Source organism: Durotheca rogersii (genome assembly GCF_024521655.1).
Source record: "Durotheca rogersii strain YMJ 92031201 chromosome Unknown GGS23scaffold_70, whole genome shotgun sequence".
In the NCBI taxonomy this organism is placed as follows: Eukaryota; Fungi; Ascomycota; class Sordariomycetes; order Xylariales; family Xylariaceae; genus Durotheca; species Durotheca rogersii.
This window is the reverse complement of record NW_026251301.1, coordinates 22,431-41,851: the sequence shown is the minus strand read 5'-3', so window position 1 is coordinate 41,851 and position 19,421 is coordinate 22,431. Positions and strand designations below refer to the sequence as shown.

Genomic DNA, 19,421 nt, shown 5'->3' with positions numbered 1-19,421 from the left:
CGTGGTCCGAGGAAATGCGTATAAGAATAGCCGGACTCCGTCCCTTGTTGCCTTGCAGCATACTCGCGGAATTAGCCAGACCTACGAGTGTGGTTATCACGACCCAAATCCGGTAATATGAAGGCGTCCGCCGTTTTATGGCCATCGCTCTGCGCGACCCTGGCCCGCGCATCGTGGGTTCCCGTCGCGCCGGCGCTCTCTCCAGGCTTGGAACCGCGTTGGCGGGCCCAGATCAACCGCCATCAAGGAAACTCGAGCGGAGAGTGGCCTTACGGGCCGTTCAAAACTAGGGGCAGAGATGTAGTCAACAGCCGCGGCGAAGTTATCACTTGGGCTGGCGTGAACTGGCCAATGAGTGGTAAGTTGGGGCGGTGTTGGGAGTAGAAGAACGAGAAATGGAATTGCGGTTCCGCATAGATAAAAAGCAAAGTTGGCTGATCCCGGCGTAGGCGAGACGATGATCCCTGAGGGGTTGGAATGGAAGTCTGCCGAGGCGATCGTAGATGACATCGTCAGCGTCGGCTTCAACTATATCCGCATGTGAGTGAGCGCAGGCTGCCACCCCCGTGAAACCCCGACGGACAGATAAGGAGGGATTTTCTCGCAACTGACCGTACATCTAAACCAGGGGCTACGCAATCCAGATGGTCGACGAGATCTACGAGCGGGGCGGCGAGGACGTGCCGCTGGAAGTGGCCATGATAGTGGCACTCGGGTACGAGAACGGCACGCGGGTGACGGACGAGATCGTGGCGCGGAACCCGGGCTGGACGCGGCAGACGACGCGGTTCGAGATCTGGTCAGACATCACACGGATCGCGGCGACGCGTGGCGTGTATGTGCACCCAGACGTGCATGTCAGCAAGGCGCAATGGTGCTGCAGCCACACGGACGGCAACGCGTGGTTCGACGACGTGCACTTCGAGGCGGCGGCGTGGCGGCGGGGGCTCGCGTACGTGGCGACGTGGGCCCGAGACCACCCGAACGTGGTGTCGATGTCGCTGCGCAACGAGCTACGCGAGTCATGGAACCGCACGGCGCTGCAGTACAACTGGGTCACGCTCGTGGGGAACATGAGCGCCGGCGCGGACGCGATCCACGCCGCGAACCCGGACCTGCTGATCTCGTGGTCCGGCATGCAGTACGACCAGGACCTGTCGGCGCTGACGGCGCGCCGCAACCTGCTCTCGGCGCCGTGCTACCGCTGCACGGCGATCCGCGACGCGGCGCGGCGGGCGCCGGCGTACTTCGACCTGGGCGCGCACCCGTGGGGCGACAAGGTGGTGTGGGAGCTGCACCTGTACCCGATGAGCGAGGACGTGGACACGGGGACGTGCGAGGTGATCGAGGCGGCGCTGTACCGGAACGGGTTCAACGCGCTGGGCATCGCGGCGCCGTCGCCGGGGTGCGAGATCCTGGCGGCCGGCGACGACGGCGCGAACCCGTGCGAGCCGGCGGCGCGGCTGACGCCGGTGCTCTTCTCCGAGTTCGGAAACGCGCAGGACGCGAGCCTGTACAGCAGCACAGTGCAGGAGTGCGTGCGCGCCTTCACGCGCCGCCACCGCGTCAGCTGGATGATGTGGAGCCTCGCCGGCAGCTACCGCGCGCGCTCCGGCGCCCAGGGCGTGCCCGACACCTGGGGCCTCACCTCCTACGACTGGTCCGCCTGGCGCGACCCGGATACCATCGAGAACTACTGGAAGCCCTGGGTCGCCAGCATGAACGTGACCAAGTTTACGGGCTGAAGGGGTGCCGCGAGGTCCGGGGAGGTACAGAGGTATAGGGTGGGAGACATCTTGATATATATACACCACACCCCGATAGGGGGCAAACGTCGACATAGTGGACGTGAACTAATATAATATATGTATATATATATATATATATCACGAGCGTGTCATATGTGCTACGAAAATTGTCGTCTGGTAGTTCTCCTGTATAGATCTTGGCTATTCCTCGACAGGCGACTGTGCGTTCGTTTCCTGTGGACGCTCGAGTGGCGGCGGGGAACGGTGGAGTCTGCATCTAGCACCTGTCATCGTCTGCAGCCGAAAGGACACACAGCCTCCTACTACAGAATAGGAGGCGACTGTTTGCATGTTTTTTCTCGTGGAAGATAAGTAGTGTTCAAGTTCTCGGCTGGCTCTCGCCAACGTGCGCACATGAATATCGGGCCCTGAAAGCCGCCCACAACGAACGCTACCGTGCTGGCCCCCTTAATGCTGACATTTATATCTCTAGAGCGAAGTTGGCCACGTGTCCAAGTCCCAAAAGAAACGAGGCCGCAACGGCCGGAAGGGGAAAAAAGGGATCCGATCAACGCCAGTGCCATGCCGTACCGTCTCGCACCTTTTACTCATTTCCCTTTTATACAATCTCGTCGAAATCGAGGGCCGTGCCGGACTCCAAGACTATAGTCGTATATACAGGTCCATACACTCGATTCTCCACTCCCTGCGACCGAGCAGGCTGCGCAGCCACTCGACACCGAGGCCGGTCCACTCCTCCCTGCGCTTGGCGAGCTCCTCGGCGGCGGCGCTGGCCAGGGCGCGGGCAGTGCCGTTCAGCATCTCGGCGGCGGTCGCATTGAAGCTATCGGCGGCGGCGGCGGTCTCGTCGGCTGGGCAGAAGGGCGTAGCGGGTCGCGGGGAGAACCAGTTGCTGCTGAAGTCGAAGAAGCAGCGGTCGGACCAGTGGCACGAGGTGACGAAGAGGATGAGCAGCAGGACGGAGCAGTAGACGCAGGGCCGGTTGAGGAAGTAGGTGCAGACGAAGAAGAGGAAGATGAAGGCAGGCGACGCGTTCGTCGGGATGAAGAGCAGGGGAAGCCAACTGCACGTCGTCGAGAGGGAGAGGAGGAGATGGAGATCAGATTAGCCTGAGCCGCAGAAATGATGCACCGTGGCGGTGTCGGGGAGGGGGAGTCTGGGTCTAGGGTGCGTACCTTCGCAGACAAAACATGACGTCTAGTCAAGCGAGCGTCCGTTGGGCAGCAGAAGAGGGTAAGGTGGGTGGGCGAGTGAGCGACGGGTCGGTTGGAGGTGGGATGATTGGGCGGGCGACGGTGTTCTGGCGCCACAAGGCCGCCGCGCGAACCAGGCCGAGAGAATGCGAGGAGAGTCAAATGAGGGAGTGAATCCTTTGAGGGAATGACGAGTCCCGAGTTTTCTCGTCGTGGCTATCCGCCGCGGGCTGAGAGCGAGCGAGGGAGCGAGAGCGAGAGGGCCAAAAACAGAAACAACAAAGACTCGAGGTGCGGTATTAGTACGGGGTAGGTTCTTGTCTTTTCATTTTGTAGTGGTATTATCTGGCGATGATGGGATAAGGAGAGGGAGGATGTTATATTACATAAGACGGAAAGCTTTGCCGCTGGCTGCAGCGGTCTCGACGTGGTGACATAATGCGGTAGGCTATGCCCGCCTTAGCCTTATGCATGCATATAGGCACGTATATTCGCGATGCATTCCATATGAGTAATGTACCGAACTGTGGCCTGTGCATGTACTCCGCGCTGCCGACGGATGTACCGCGTACGTGCGTACAGTCTCTCCACCGTGACAGGTACCTGTGAGGTACGTGCCTAGGCCGGCGGTCGGTGCGCAACAGCAACTCAACCTCGCCTGCCTAACCTTGGCATCGACACACAGTTACGGCGGTACGTACAGCGGATGTACCGTCGATGTAGATTCGTCGCCCGGGCGTGTATTTTAGCGTCGGGGATGGTGTGCGTGGATGGCGTCGCGAGCGCGGGCGATACATGGCATCGACCAGCTCGGCACCATCACATACAGGTACCTCCTACATCACCCGCCTTCCCCGCCATCATTACAGGCAGGTCAGGTACCTACCTAGGTTAGGTGGATGCTAACAGACGGGCAGCCACGATAGGGCGGTATCTCGTTCGTTCGCTCTTCCCTTGTGTGTGACGCGCGAGCTGGCTCGCTGCCGGGTTGCGCTCTGACCCATCGTCTGCATCGCAGCCCAACGTTGAATCCGCCGTGCACCGGTTTTCTTCCCTTCCCTCTCCTGCTCACCAACTCCTCTCTCCCTCCCTCTCCCTCTCCCTCTCCCTCTCTCCCACTCATCCAACTGCTCTCCTGCCACTCGACGGGAACCCCATTTCCACCCCGTCTCCTCTCCTCTCCTCAACGCTTCTTCGCCCTCATCCACAAATCCAGACTTTCCACCTGTCGATTCCGCGCGAACGACAGCCGCAGTTCGCCATCCAGTTCGTCATTTTTATATGTGCATTGCCGGGTTGCGGGCTGCGGATCGCATCTGAGAGGTTCCACCTGGTCCACTTTCTCGTCGCCAACTCGGCCGTTCTACCTGGCCGCCCGTCCGCCCCCCCCTGGCACGTTTCGATGTGAGCTTTGGCGGAGCTTATGGTAGTTTAACCTTTTTTTTTTTTTTTTTTTTTTGGCGAGCCTGGTCCGAACTTGGGCTCAGCCCACGCCAGTCCGATTCGTCAGCTACTACTTTTTTCATCTTTTCCCTCTCATCGAGCGCCTTCATCGTCGACTGTTCTTTTCCCTTTCCATCACTGCAAACCGCCGTCGCCCCCCCCTCTGCCATCCCTCTTCTGCCCTCACACCATTTCCGGCGTATCGCCATTTACGATAAATAGAGCGGGCGGATTCTTTACGCGCGCCCACGTACGTATACATTCACGCGCAGATACGCCGACGGAGATAAGCCGAGGCAGACAGAGACGGAGAGAGCTGGGACCAGACCCAGGCAAGTTTCGACGCTAGCGTGACTTGCCTGCTTCTCATCAGACCCATCATCCATCATGGCAGGTTATAATCCGTCGGGCGGCAGTGATGCAAACGGTCTGCATGCGATGCTTGCTCGTTTACAGGTCCAACGCCAGGCGCAGAACAGTGACGACCCTGCCGCCCATGAGCTTCTCTCGCGATTTAATTCCTACAATCAAGGCGCCGGCAATTCCAAGGATTACTATGGTTCCGAGTCTCTGACTGGCCTAGACGACTTTCCCCCTCCAGCTCCCACTCCGCCGACCAACTTTAGCCACCCGCACCAAGGCCCACCGCTGCCGCTGGGTCCTATTGGCACCATGCCTCCCAACCCCGCCAGCAAAGTTGATCAGAGCACCAACTTGCTGAACCTGCTCAAGTTCAGCAGCAGCGGACAGAGCACCCAGGCCCCCTCTCACACTTCGCCGCCCGCCCAGTCTCGCGCGAGCTCGTTCGATGTATCTACTCCAAGTCATTCCCATACTTCCAACCCTCCTCCAATTCACGCGCCCGTGCCCATGCCTGCCGACCCCCAAGGCCTCCTGGCGACCCTTATGAAGGGAAACGCCCAGAATGAATCGTCGCGAGCCGAGCCCCCGGTTTCGAACCAACCGGTATGGAACGCTGGTCCACCACCGATCGATACGCAAGCCTATCTTCTCAACTTGCTACATCGTCCGAAGCCTTCGCAGAACGACCAGCCGCCCGCGAACGAGGGGTCTCAACCCTCCTTGACGCCCCAGTCGGCCGGCGGTTCCGTCGGAGATCGCCACAAGGAGTTTACTCCTTCGAAGCAGTTCAACCCCGACAGCACTTCACTCGACACAACGCCCCTGCCATTTAAATTTGGCACGGCCGACCATATCGAGTCTCCCTCAGCCAAATTTGACTTCCATTCGCCCGTCTCCCAAGCTTCACAGCACGACGGTAGCCGCAAGTCTTCTAAGCATGACTATCACACCAATCGCGACGAGGTTAGTACGGCGTCGCCTCTCAACGGTGCGTCCAAGGCTTCGACCCCCGGCGCCACTATTGCTGCGGCCCAAGCGCCTCCTGCTTTCAAGATCGCCAAGAGGACTCCTAGCGCCACATCTTCGCCGGGACTTTCTCAAGACCATAGGCGACTCAGCAGCCAGCGAAGCCCCATCGCAAGCCCGGAGAATGCTCGGCAGAAGTTCGATCCGTCTCCCCTCTCCGCCGAGCAGGGTACCGATATTCCCGGCACGACACAGGAGGCTACTGTCGAGGTAGTAGGGAATGCGGAGGCGACACCGGAAGGTGCCGCCGGCATCGCTACCCAGACAAACAGCAACGGGGCACAAGCTGGATTGCAGGGCTCGGGGCGTGAAGAGGTACGAGCCACGCTTAGCGCCCAACTGAGGCGTATGATGAGAGCCGAAACTGACGCTGAATTCCAGGGATTGGCCGAGGCTGCGGCAAAGGGGATCCGGAAGGAACTCGGCAAGCAGCAGAATGCGGGTGTCCTCGAAGACCGACACTCCCCTGTTGTCACACAAGCAATTCGCGATATCGTCGATGACGCCGCCCACGGACCAGTTGCCGACAGCTGGGAGAGTGCTGAGGCTGAAGCCGACGAGATTGTTGTCATCGAAGACACGCCAAACCCTGTCCGGGTCTACAACTTCCCCATGAAGCCGTGGATCTCCATCGCGATGCAGGCCACAAATGAACCACGCCCACAGTTCCGTGATGAGGTGAACCTTGACATCGCTCGGTTGAAGAAGGAATTCGACCAGATCGATCGCAACTTGGTCGCCGCCACCGACACGTACATGGCTTACGGCATGTCCAAGGCAGGCGGAATTCGCGTCATACGGCAGGACGACGGTAAGGACGCGAAGCTGTTCACTGACACGAAGGACCGAATTTTCAATGTCGCCATGTCCTCGACACCCCCTGATCTCAACACGACGCCGAAGGAAACCATTATAGGCACGGGTGTTAGTGGGACCGTATATTATGTGCAGATCAAGAACGGTGATAAAGACCACCTGGAAGATGACCACCTTGAGCAATATGGATTTGCCCTCCCGCCAATTAGTACGCAAGAAGGGGACACTCCCGGTGGTGTCTTGAAGACGCGGGCCAGAACCTCTTCGACGCACCCAGATTTTTTCGCCGTCGGCCGTGGGAAGACGATCAGTATAATTTGGCCGGCCTACATCATGCAGAACAACATTTTTAAGCGCGGTCACGATCGTGTGGTCGACACCGAGAGGCTTTCCAAGGAATGCCCCCTCCGAATCAACACGGGCAAGGCAGGCAAGGACTTCACCTTCAGCCAAGACGACACTACTATCGTCTCTCTCGATAAGTCGGGCCGCGTCAAGTTCTGGGACGTCCGAGAATTGACGGCGGCCGACGAGAATTCCGACCCTCGATCTCCTTTGCCCGCTCACACGTCGTTGGAGGTCAAGGAGCCGCTGATGACCTTGAACACTACGCCCGAAGGCGAGAAGGCCTGGCCAACGTCTGTGCTACTGCTGGATAAGCAACGGCCGTACCAGAAACGCTGTGCTGCCCTACGCTACATGATCGTGGGTATGAAACAAAACCACACGCTCCAGCTTTGGGATCTCGCCCTTGGCAAACCCGTCCAGGAGTTCAACCTGCCGCATAGCAGGGAGTCGGACGCGGTATGCAGTGTCATGTATCATCCCCCGTCGGGCATGATCGTGGTTGGCCATCCCACACGCAATTCCATCTACTTCCTGCATCTGTCAGCACCCAAGTATACGATTAAGGGCCTGTCTCAAGTGGACTACATTCAGAAGCTGGCGGCCAAGGACGCCTCGATTCCGCGGCCCGAGGCCACCGCCGTTATCAGCGGTGTACGCGAATATTCTTTCTCTAAAGGTGTACTCCGGAGCCTGGACATCTTGGCAAACCCTGCCAGCGCTTCGGATAGCGACGAACCGACGCTCTTCGAGCTCTATGCGATGCATTCGAAGGGCGTCACAGGGATCATTGTGAAGCAGAGTGAGGTTGGGTGGAACAAGGATAATAAGGTTATCGATGGCGTCGACGCCGCCGAGGTCGGCCTCGTCAAAATCACGCAGCTAAAGGAATTGCCTAACGCTCTGGTTTCCGAACCCCAGCCTGCGGAAGAACCCGTGCCTCTCCCTCCTCGAGCGCGGCCTTCGAAAGAGGTACCGCAATCGTCCCTTACCTCCCCGCAAGAACAGCCGAAGAAGGGTGGTGACAGCGCACCTGCCGCTGGACCATCTGAACGAAAGGAGGCCGATCTCCCCGTACCTCCAGTTACTCAGCCGGATAAGACCGAGAAGAAGCCTAGGAAGAAGCGTGATAAGGCCGCCGCTGCTGCTGAGAGGCTTGCCGGGGAACACGGACAGTCTAACGGCAACCCCCAGTCGTCAGGCTCATCCAAGCATGGAGAGGCGACGTCATCAGCGTCTTCTGCACATTCCACGATGTCACAGGAATCCATTCAGACAGCTATTCGACAGATCTCAACCGGCCTAAACGAGAAGCTGAGCGCGATTATTCAGACCGAGTTCAAGGACCACAGGGACAAGGTCGAAGCTGAGTTTCACGTCCGCGACGACATGTTTGTCAAGAGCCAGAAGGACCTACTCGACATAGTCTCCAATGTCTTGGACCAGAACATTCAGGCGGTGCTCACCAAGACCATTAGCGACCAATTTGACGACACCGTGGTTCCGGCGCTGAGTGATGTGGTCACGAAAACCATCTCAGAGCAAATTGATGGCAAGATGGTCGGTAGAGTTTCGCACTCGATCCAAAACCAGGTGCAAAAGCTGCTCCCGAACACCGTCATGCAGGCCTTGCAGAAATTGGATCTGACCAAGACCATCTCGGACAAAATCACGAGCAGCATCGCGTTGGACATAGAAGAGAACGTCAGACAGACCCTAATATCCAACATCACACCAATGTTCACCGAAATGACCGTCGCGGCCTCTCGGTCAATCAGCCAAGAAGTCCAAGACAGGACCGCCGAGCAGATCGCTGAGCTGGAGCAGCGACATATCGCGGACGCTAAGAAAATCGACCAACTCACATCGCTCGTGACCGGACTTTCTGATACGATTAGCGCCATGGCGAATGCTCAGTTGCAGTTCCAGGATGGGCTTATCAAGATCCAGCAGCAACTCTCTGCCCGTGACCGCGGTACCGCCACTCAATCTCACACCGTGCCGGCCCAAGCGGCACAGTCGCACCACAGCCAGGCCCTGCAGACGCAAGGGTCGTACTCGTACGGAAGCCCTACCGGGGCCTCTTCCAATCAATTGGTCTCGTACCGAACGAACAGCTCTGGCACCAGAGACCCTGAGCTACAACATATGATGGCAAATATCGCCTCGTTTATGGAGAGAGGTGAATACGAGACTGGCCTAGTCCGATGGATCCAGCTCGACCGCAAGCACGAGGTATTCGACGAGTATCTTGTCAAGTCAAACCCCCAGTTCCTCTCGGAGTTGCCGGCCTTAGTCTCGCTCTCCGTCGCATCCGTAATCTCGGAACAGCTTGAGGGCCCCCTCCTTCGGGAGAAGGTGAACTGGGTGGAAGTGGTACTCCATACGCTACACGCGTCGCTACCACATACTGTTAGTCACCCGCCCCCGCCAGCAAATGTATCTTCTAAACGCGATTCTTTACAGGACCCCCAGGTCCGCGACGTGATCCCAAGTCTCATGAGCTCGTTCATCGATCGACTGGAGAAGCTCTTCGTCCGAATCCGCGCCGTATCGCCGGCCGATCCTATTCTCCCACGCCTGTCTTCGATGACAAACATGGCGATCCGACTCAGAGACGCCGTGCGCCACCCTACTTACTAGGTAATCCACAAACCATGGGGACACTCGGCTTTCTCTCAGACCAGCAAGCCGAATCCGCGAAAGGCGGGTCGCATTTCGACCATTAACCACCTCTTACGAACTAACTCTCTATGTGGTATGTTTATGAGGGACCCAAGTCAGGCCTCGATAGATACTAACAGCACTTGTTCTCAAGAGGCGGTTCTCTCTCTCTTTTCCTTTCACAGTAGCCTAGACGCTATCTAGACTGTCTGGTCTGTGTCTACGCTTCTCTAACCTACCATCTTCTCTGGGTGTGTATGTGTCAAAAACTCTTGGTGGGGCTGGGGTCTTAACGGGAGCGAGTTGTACTTTGGGCTCGGGCACTTTGGCAGGTTTGATGGATGAGGCCTTGCCGTCGGGTAACCCAAGATATCGTGGAAAATCCTGCACCGGCGGTGCTGTACCGATATTGGGTTTCGGCGGCTGCATACATTTTGCGACGTCTACCAGTTGCCACGACCGACTTTTTCATCTTGCGGGGGGAAATGATACCTATCTCTGAATTGCTCTTGTACCTAGTGTGCTTACAATGAGAGGGTTCGTCACAGAAATGTTTCTTTCGGCGGCATCAACACGTTGAACGCCAGGTAGGTGTGTGTACATGATGAGGGCAGCTACTGGTCTCTTCACCACTATCGTTCTCCTGTAGTTCAAGAAAAGAAGAGGGTGGGAGATCGCGTATTGTCGCAAAATCAGTCCAGTCAGGTTTCTAACCAACCTTTCGCTCTCCCACGCTACCTTTTACTGATACGTGAGGTCAACATGCCGGAGCCGGCTCGGGAATTGTAAGGCTGTTAGCTGTTGGATTGCCTCAAGCCCAGGTATATACATATACCAGCGGCAGTGTCACGATAGATGGCTTACTCCCAGCGTGTTGAGCAGTTACGGGCAGGCAGACGACCCAAGCATGGATACGGTAGCCGTGCCCCGATTCCCCTTTGCCCACTTCTACCACCACTCTTTCCAAGACTATCCACCTACACAAGCTATTGATAATACGGAATTACTATGCTATTACAATGGGTGGATGGATGATACCATGGGCTAGATAACGGTGGGGGATCACGGGGACAATAAGGGGAGGGGGCAGATGAGAAGAGGTCGAGGAGAGATGTGGCAGCAGACAGGGAAGTGCTGGAGGGTGATTTGTTGGCGTTTCTTCAGATAAATAGGGGGCTATATGCTATGTATTAAATAAATACAGTGATCCTCGCTGGCCGGCTGGCGTGCTCTTCCCGCAGCCACGTAGACGGTATGTGGATGTATACGCCCGACTCATTAAGCCATGGTGGTCTCCCGTGAGTAACCTCGTTTCCCCTCAGGCCGCTAACCTAGGTCCTCCCTCAACCCTCCCTATCCTCTTCTTTTCGCAAACGCCTACACGTATATCTGTCCGCCGCGCTGAATCACGGCAGGTACGCTGTCTGACCACTCCCCTGGATCCGCTCCCTCTCGCCGATAAAAGGGCAAATTTATCCTATCTTGTGCCAACGAACTTCCGGCGCCGTAATGAAGCAGTCAAGTACGGTAGACTGCCTATACATATACAACAGCCCCCCTCAGGGGAATCCCGACCACGAATTATTCCCTCGTCCCGGGCCGGGGCCGGGGATCGTCTTGGCCCAAGCGGCCAATGGAAGGGGGGAGGCGGCGAATCACAGGTCGGCGAGGGCGAGCTCGTAGGCGTAGCCGAGCACAAGGCGGGCGTGCTCGAGGACGTGGTCGAAGCTGATGGTGTCGATGGTGTCGCCGTCGGTGTGGATGTAGGGGCTGATGCGGTCCATGGAGGCCTCGATGACGAAGGAGGACGGGTAGCCCGCGGCCGACGCCGACGCGTGGTCCGAGCAGCCGTAGCCGCACTGCGTGTCGACGTAGCCGACCGTCGTGTACTGGGAGGGGGGGGGGGGGGGGAGGGGTTAAGTTAGCTGTGCTGGCTGGCTAGCGTGGCGGGGGGTGGGGGAGACCAGGGGAAGGGAAGCCTTACGGTGTTGATGACCTCCCGGACGAATGCCGTGAGGTCCGAGTCGACGTAGTCGTTGATCACGCCCACTACAGTAGCGGTTAGCCAGCTTCCTCCTCCTTATTTCATTCTTTCCGGGTCTTTCTCTGGGGGAGGAGAGCTCTGTACTTACGGGGGCCGTTCGCGTAGCCGGTCATGTCCTGCTGGAGCATGGCCTTGACGACGGTGCCGGAGGAGGCGTACGCGTCGAAGATGTCGGCACTGCCGAGCAGCCCGGCCTCCTCGCCCGCGTACCACTGGAACTCGAGCGTGTTGACGGCCTCGCCCGCCGCGATGGTCGGGTCCGTCAGGAGCACGCGGAGCGCCTCTAGGATCGTGATCGAGCCGGAGCCGTCGTCGTCTAGGAGCCCGGGCTGTTAGTTGGCGTCTTGGTATGCGACGGTGGGACGATGAAGGAAGTGGGGGGGGAAGAACAGGGAGAAGGAGAAAGGCTTACCAGCGCCGGGTGACCGCCCGGCCCTGTTGCGGCCGTTGACCGAGTCAAGGTGGGCGCCGACGACGACCTTGTCCGTGGACTTGCCGGGGATGGTGGCGATGATGCTGTTCTGGATCCAGGAGTGGGTGACGGCGCGGACGGTGATGCCGGGAACGCCGCTCGCGTCGACGACGGCCTGGACCTGGCCGAGAAGCCAGTCGGACGACTCCTTGCCGTAGGTGGAGCGGTAGTAGCGGTTGTAGAAGTCGGAGAAGGTCTTCAGCTTGTCCTCGAGGAAGGACCGGTCGAGTAGGCTGATGAGGCCGTTGACCGTGTCTTGCTGGACCAGCACCGCCGGGTACGCGACGGCAGCAGCGGCCTTGGAGAAGCCCTTCGCAGACGCCGAGGAGGCCAGGTTCGGGTGGTTCGTGATGTCGATGAAGGTCTTGCCCTCGTTCTTCAGGGCCCACTTCTGCTCCTCGGTCACGACCTGGACCACGCCCGGCTCCAGCTCGATGGTGAACAGCTCCTCGCCGCTAGCCTCCCTACGCCCGATCGAGAGGGCGGTGGCGGTGGTGGCGGCCAGGGCCGCGACGAGCATTGAGCGGACCATTTCGCTGGAGGGCGAGTGTGCGCTGTTGGGGCGGGGTGGAGGAGGAGTGCGAGGACGTGAGGCGAGCTACCGCGGGAAACGGGGTATCGAGCCGCGAGAAGACAGGAGTCCAGGTTGGAGGCGCGAGGACGACGTAGGTGGGAGCAGTAGCCGTAGCGCGTCTTCGACGACCTCTTATATCGGACGACGTACGGGTGCCCAGCCCTACACCGAGCTTCTCAGGTTGGCAGGCGGTTACATCCTCCTCACGTACACATTCGGGCCTAACCCCAGTCAGTCTACCTGTCCGTCTGATAAGGGCGAGGACGTCGGCACGCGACGCCGGACCGGGCAGGAGGTTCGCGCTGTAAAGCTTCGGCGTTCCCATAGAGCTCCCCGCAATGCTGCTCTATATTATAGGTAACGTCCGGGGGGCGGTTGGATGGGTGGGTCGCCAGCGACCTTGGTGCCGGCAATATTCCAATAAAGGAAGGGGAGCGGCGGAGACGACGCGGATCAGGACATACTAGGGTAGCATCATGAACCAAGTCGGCAGGCCCATTGTACGGGTGGACGGCACACACGAGAGAATGTGACCCTCTTCTTCCCCACGTAGCATCGGCGGGAGAGACGGGCGAACCGGATTCGCAGGTGCTCCTTGCGTGTGGGGGAAAACGAGGCCAGGAAGTGCCTAAGAGAAGGAAGGATTCTCTAACACTGTCTCAGTCATTTGTATACCTATGGAGAGAGAGAGGTCTAACCGGGCTACGTCCCCAGATACTCGCCTGGGACTATTCTCGTCGTAGGACATTGGATAGGCGGTGCAGATTTCGAGCCTCCACACACACACGCGGAGAGACACGCCTCGGCCAAACTGCCAGTTAATATATATATACCTATACACGAGACCATGACGTGCCTTGACCAGTTCGGGTCTAATCAGCGACAGAATTCAGTCTCGGCAGCGGCGCGAAGGCCCTCAGATAGGAAGGTTAAGCACTCGCCAAGCGCGGCGCTGATTAGCCCCTGTCGCGCGTCCCCTGATTATGCCGGCAAGGCCTGCTGGCGAGGGCGAGGGGGGGGGAGGATACCTTCGCGCTTGGCGGGGTCAGGGAGTGGTAGGGGGAGGGAGATAGAGACAAAAATAGGTAGGTCGGGAGAGGCCGGTAAGGGGGTAATCACAGCTGGGAAGACATGTGAAGGATGGTGTTCTTGGCGCGTGTGTCGGTATTGTATGTTGTCAGCGCGCCGCATCATGGCGCGATGCGTCAAGAACTGTAGAGGCTATTCCGGAGGTAGGCGACGCCTGCATGTGTGAAGAATAGGACGGTGAAGTGTGAGATCATATGAAGACAACCCTGTTGCGCACTCCTCGTCGCGCTTCCTCGCCCTCCGCCCTACGTTCTTTAACGTCTGCCACGTGGGCTATTTTCATTTCTTCTATTCGAACCAAGCACCTCGATAATGCGACTCGAGGTTGGCGGTTTAACGTGCCGTCCGCAGCGAATGGCTTGTTTCAAATCATCTGAGACTCGCCAGACTCAGCTCGCCAGAGCAACACGGCTGGTTTGCGGCCGCGGGCTTCGTACCGGCAGCAGTCTATTTACTATGACGATCGACTAAAAGGCCGATCCAGTCGTACAGCTCTCGATACGGTCAGGGATTTTGGATAGAAAGACTCGACGGCGCCAAAGTCATCAACGGACGGACGAGGATCAACCCATCGATCTGTCGCCTTACAATAGCGCATCTCGACGCCGTCTCGGGTAGGTATACATATGCAGGAACCGCGAGAGCCCACGTAGGTTCTAAGGCGAACAGCAGCCGGGCGAGCCCGAGCCCGAGCCGGGCGTGTGGGGACGCAGCACAACCGGGGCGGTAGCAGAGGGAGCCAAAGAGCGAGTATACAAAGGTCGAATATGTATGCGCCATGTCGTGAAGCACGAGAGAGTGCCTACGAAGTAGAGTGATATTCGGTGATCTTATACGTCTTGCGGGCATTAGTGAATACGAGGCCCTCGCTGCCTATCGGGAGGCTCTCGACAGGCGCGGGCTGAGATCAGGCAGGGCGTGTCTTTGTCTGGGGGACCGCGCTCGACGAGCACGTCGGACCTAAGAACAGGCACATATCCGAGGCCAATATTACATGGCATTGGTTGCTAATTAGTTGCCTCTAATTAGTAGCCTCTAGGCACAAGACCGCCGCGAAACCGGCGCCGTATCGACTGGGTAATCCCCTTAGCCAGGAGAGAATCCAGACCTAACTTCGAGACTCGGTTTAACCCTAGGCAAGCCCCAATCTCGGCCCAATATATTTACCTAGGTACGTGACACATGCGTCCGCCCGTACGCGGGCATTCATGTCCCCTCTCGTCCTTTTGTACACACGTACGCGGCCCGAGCCCGAGCGCGGACGCCGCAGACGGCAGCAGACCACACAGCAGAGGCGGGCCACTGCTGGTCAGATGGGGAACAGGTCCGACACCTGGCCGTTGATCTCACACGGTTTCCAGAACCACCTGGGACGTTATCGGGTCAGAAGAGACTTGGGCGAGCGAGGGCGCGGCGGACTTACTTTTTGCCCGTCTCGGTGAAGCAGCAGAAGAGGAGGGCGATGGGCCAGCAGATGAAGGCGGCCACGACGGCGACGCAGAAGCCGATGGTAGGGCCTGCTCGCTCGCGCGTGTGAGCAAATCAGCAGCAGTGCCTTGGCTGGACGCGTACGACGAAGACAGACAAAGAGACGTAATCCGAGGAAGACAGACGGACAGAGAGAGAAGAGACGCACCGATAATCTTGATGCCGCAGAGGCCGACGCCCCGGCCGCATTGGATGCAGACGACCGGGAAGGGGAGTCCACAGTCGGCCATCGTGATTAATAAACAGTGTTGCTTTCGGCGGGATCTTGTTCACGCGCGATGGGGATGGCCCGGTGTGGAATCGAGGAGGGAGGGTGGCAGCTCGCAGAGCCAGCTAGGCAATAGCTAGGTAATAGCTAGGTAATAGCTGTTGACACTCTCCGACGCGCCGCTCGACCCGAGATGAATCAGGTAACGTACCCAGGTACGTACCTCACGAGGTACCTGTACATAGGTACCTAGGTAGGTACCTACCTTACCTAATACCCCCGCCTTAGCGATACCGCTCCTTTAATTGCATTCTTTCTCTCTCTCTTTTTCTCTCTCTCGCTGACCCCTAAATCAGACCCCTACCTCCACCTACCAACGTAATAGGTCCGGGAGAAACCCCGCGCCCGCCTCCGTACCTCGTAGATCGGTTTTACCATCCAGAATCGGAATGGAAATCTAACCTAAGCTACGCCGCTTTTAGCCTAAGCTTAAACCTAAGTTTAGCTTAATAAGACCCGCTTTTTATAACCTAATATAAATAAACTTATATAATTTCTAAATACGTATTACCGTAATTACGCTAAAAAGACCGTTTAATATAAAATAAACTTTGGTATATAAGCTTAACCCCTTTTCACGGATTATTTCTTCGCGGACTACCTAAAAAACCCTTACTACGTAAGTAATTAAAGCTATTTAAACCATTAAAACTAATTAAAACCTTCCGATTACGGCGTTATTACCTTAATATAGTTCTCCGCTTACGATCCCTCGTTTTTAGCCGTTTCCTGCGCCGTTTCTTATTCGTTAGGTACCTCCTCGTCGCTTGCCTCGTCCTTATATACGATCCTACCTTTTAACGACCTTTTCGCTTACCGTATATTAGCCATACGTACGAAGCGCTTACCTAGCGCCGGGAGGACCTTCCGACGGGTCTTAGGAGTACTACCATAGCCTAGTACCGATCGAACTAAATCATAGCTATAAATAACTATAATTAACTAATCGGCTAGCTAAAAACGGCAGCTAAGAAAAGGAAAAACTAATAAAAATAAATAAAAATAACGAATAAAGGTATAATAAGAAACGAATAAAAAGCTATAGATTCTAATGTCTATAGGTTTAAGTTTAATTAATAAAAAAATAAATACGAAACCTATATAAATATATATCTAAAAGGCTACGTAACTTAGTTCTACCGTACTACTATAATAATCGAGACTCTTAATATTTAAGATCGTATTACTTAAATCCTAGATTTCGAGGCTAATAAGACTTTATAATAGTAGGATATTTTCCTTATCGGAATTAGCTATACCGCGGTTATAAGATAAATCTAATTATATTTATAAAGGGTTATCGATTCCGTTAGTTTCCTAAATAAGTCGGCATTAAAATACGTCGTTACGTTAGTAACTACATTATCCGACGCCTAACGTTATTTCTTTTTATATATTTTAAATAAGGTAGCATTACCTTTATATTATTACTTTCGTACCTACGTTTAAAGTTACGCTACCCTAACTACCCCTAGTCGCGGTAAAAAAATAAACTTAAGTTTATTAATCTACTATTATTACTAACGGATTAGTTTAGGCTTCGTAAAGAATTTCCCGCATCCGTAAATATAGTAATTTATCTTCCTACTCCTAACTTTAACCGTTAGGAAATATTATATCGCGTAACTTAATTACGCAAGGGATTAGCGACTAATAATACGGAGTAAAATATACCGATATAGTCTTATAAAAGGCCTTCTTAGTTATTATTCCTCGCTTTAAGGTAGTAAGCTTTTTTATATCTATATAATTCTATTTATTATATCGAGAAATGCTTTAGCTATTACCTTATCCGTTATAATAGATATAAATCTAAAAAAGAACCTAAAAAAAGGACTCGAGGTTATCTATAAAGGAATAATCGTCGCCGGAGAGGATCCCGATTACTATAAAAGCCCTCGTACCGGTTATTTCTTTAATACTTAATGCTTATAATCGATCGGTTTTAATAACGAAATCGAGATTAATTAAAAACGAAGGCTAAGAAGGGTTCTCGTTATCCTTATTAATTATAAGATTATTAATTAAGATATCCCGATAAAGAATACTAGCCTTATATAAAAACTCGTATCCTTTAATATATCCCTCTAACGCTTTAAGTAAGGCTACTTATAAGCTTACCTTATAAATTAACCTCCCGTAATCGCGTAAAATAATACGTCGGTAAACCCGGTTCGGGAGTAAACTTTTAGGTTTTATAAGAAACGCCGAACCCGAACCTAAACGGGACCTTTTACCGGGCGGAAAAGAGGCGCTAACTTAATAAGATAAGCGTTTAAGGCTCGTAGAACTTAGGCGTAATCGAGAAAACTAGGCTAGGCGCTTTTAGCTATAGTTACTAGCCTTTATAACGTTTAATCCTTTACGAATATAGCCTTAAATATCGTCGTTATTATATCCTATATAAACCGTCGTATAGGCGTAATACCGCGCGACATTCTTTACGCGTTTCTTTATTACTACTTTAAGTAATCTACCTTCGTCGTTACGTTCTAAAAATTACCATAAGTCCTTAATAATAAGCGGTACTATCTTATTTCCTTCGGGGTACGCTTTTTAGTAGATAGTTATACGGCCTACTATACCTAGTATCCGCTTTATAAGACTATCGATTATAATACGCTTTATCGTACTATCTCGCTTAATATCGATATATTAGTAGTAATTTAATTTCATTATAATAGGGTCGAAGCCGAACGATTAATCGTTTATCTAAAGGAAACTAAGGATAGTTAATATAAATAACTACCCTATGTTATAAATATCGAATTTCTTAAATGCGATAGCGCTAAGCCGATCGAATTCCTAAAGCCGTATTTAACGTTTATATAAGGTAAAGGCTAGAATAAAGCGGCGAATAAGTTAAGAAGTAAATACTTCTTTCGCGAATCTTTTTAAAGTAAGCCGCGCTTTAAAATCTATATCTTCTTTAGGATTACTCTTTAGTTCCTTAGGTATTAAGATATATAACTAATCGTCCCCGGCCGTCGGGTTATTTGTAAAGATAAAATCGGGTTTCCGCTTCGTAACCGAGCTATAAAGCGGTTTATTAAAATAAGTTAACGGCTTCCGCATTATTTTCGGCCTATAGTTCTACGCTTACCGGATAATTTAATTATATAAATCGACTAGCTAAATAATAACGTCGTTTTAATTAATATCCTCTAGCTATTTAATCTAACGATCTTTTCCATAGCGTAATAATATCTTATTAATATATTCCTAAAAGATATTTATAAATACTACCTCGAGGTTTAAAATATTACCGAAAAGGGCTTCGTAAAAATTCGGAATATCGACGTATATAACGCTAAGTTTATTTCTAAGGACTTTATTTATATTAACGCGTAATTTAGAGGAATTTATAAAGCTACTTATTTTATATACCGATGGTATTTATAGAAAGGAAGAAACGGGTTTTCGCGGAAGGATAGATTCGGTAACGGCGTAGTAGACTTATTCCTAGATTTCGATATCGGATCGGTAAGTAAGGACGGCATTTAAAAGAGGCTTAATTCGGTTAAGGTAAACGGTATTAAAAGCGAATACCGGAATAAGATTAAAGATATCTTAACGTAGGTTATTATAACCTATTTAGGAAGGTAGATAACGAGAGGCTAGGTAGTTAAGGAATATAAAAAAAAGCGTAAGTATAATGATTTAGAGATCTAGGTATATATTAAAATAATTAATAGGGAGTAGGTAGTTCGTATTTACCTTTACGGTTAACTATATCGAGTTCGATAGGATTCTAAACGACTACGTTTAATAACGTACGGCTTAAAAGGTAATTCCGAATAATATCTAGTTAATATTAATCCATCGTAACGAAAAAGTACATTTAGCGATAGTAATTAATAAGGAAAG

General features: G+C 53.7%; 5 protein-coding genes across 5 annotated transcripts; 2 read left to right on the top strand and 3 right to left on the bottom strand.

The window, feature by feature from the left end:
- Nucleotides 1-117: 117 nt before the first annotated feature.
- GGS23DRAFT_608338 (glycoside hydrolase family 5 protein) lies at nt 118-1,745 on the top strand (the record flags this gene model as incomplete). Its single annotated transcript, XM_051520192.1, has 3 exons — nt 118-358; nt 450-540; nt 629-1,745. The coding sequence occupies 3 exons, from the start codon at nt 118-120 to the stop codon at nt 1,743-1,745; spliced, it is 1,449 nt and encodes a 482-aa protein (XP_051367013.1).
- Nucleotides 1,746-1,808: 63 nt separating this feature from the next.
- Nucleotides 1,809-3,406, bottom strand: GGS23DRAFT_590847 (bladder cancer-related protein BC10-domain-containing protein). Its single transcript, XM_051517722.1, has 2 exons — nt 2,945-3,406; nt 1,809-2,832 (listed from the first exon to the last, which is right to left on the bottom strand). Exons 1-2 carry the CDS (start codon nt 2,959-2,961, stop codon nt 2,412-2,414), a joined length of 438 nt encoding a protein of 145 aa, XP_051367012.1. The 5' UTR covers nt 2,962-3,406; the 3' UTR covers nt 1,809-2,411.
- Nucleotides 3,407-4,592: 1,186 nt separating this feature from the next.
- On the top strand, nt 4,593-9,703 carry GGS23DRAFT_501658 (uncharacterized protein). Its single transcript, XM_051514474.1, has one exon. The coding sequence runs from the start codon at nt 4,793-4,795 to the stop codon at nt 9,596-9,598; it is 4,806 nt and encodes a 1,601-aa protein (XP_051367011.1). The 5' UTR covers nt 4,593-4,792; the 3' UTR covers nt 9,599-9,703.
- A 1,571-nt stretch (nt 9,704-11,274) lies between these two features.
- On the bottom strand, nt 11,275-12,667 carry GGS23DRAFT_608335 (Zn-dependent exopeptidase; the record flags this gene model as incomplete). The annotated part of the gene is made up of 4 exons (XM_051520191.1): nt 11,275-11,508; nt 11,604-11,668; nt 11,752-11,979; nt 12,076-12,667. The coding sequence occupies 4 exons, from the start codon at nt 12,665-12,667 to the stop codon at nt 11,275-11,277; spliced, it is 1,119 nt and encodes a 372-aa protein (XP_051367010.1).
- Nucleotides 12,668-15,107: 2,440 nt separating this feature from the next.
- On the bottom strand, nt 15,108-15,516 carry GGS23DRAFT_601656 (uncharacterized protein; the record flags this gene model as incomplete). The annotated part of the gene is made up of 3 exons (XM_051519221.1): nt 15,108-15,165; nt 15,222-15,315; nt 15,435-15,516. 3 exons carry the CDS (start codon nt 15,514-15,516, stop codon nt 15,108-15,110), a joined length of 234 nt encoding a protein of 77 aa, XP_051367009.1.
- Between the last annotated feature and the right edge of the window lie 3,905 nt (nt 15,517-19,421).

What these genes read in the sequence shown, in the direction of transcription:
- GGS23DRAFT_501658 (XM_051514474.1), top strand. Translation starts at nt 4,793, where the DNA reads ATGGCAGGTTATAATCCGTCGGGCGGCAGTGATGCAAACGGTCTGCAT.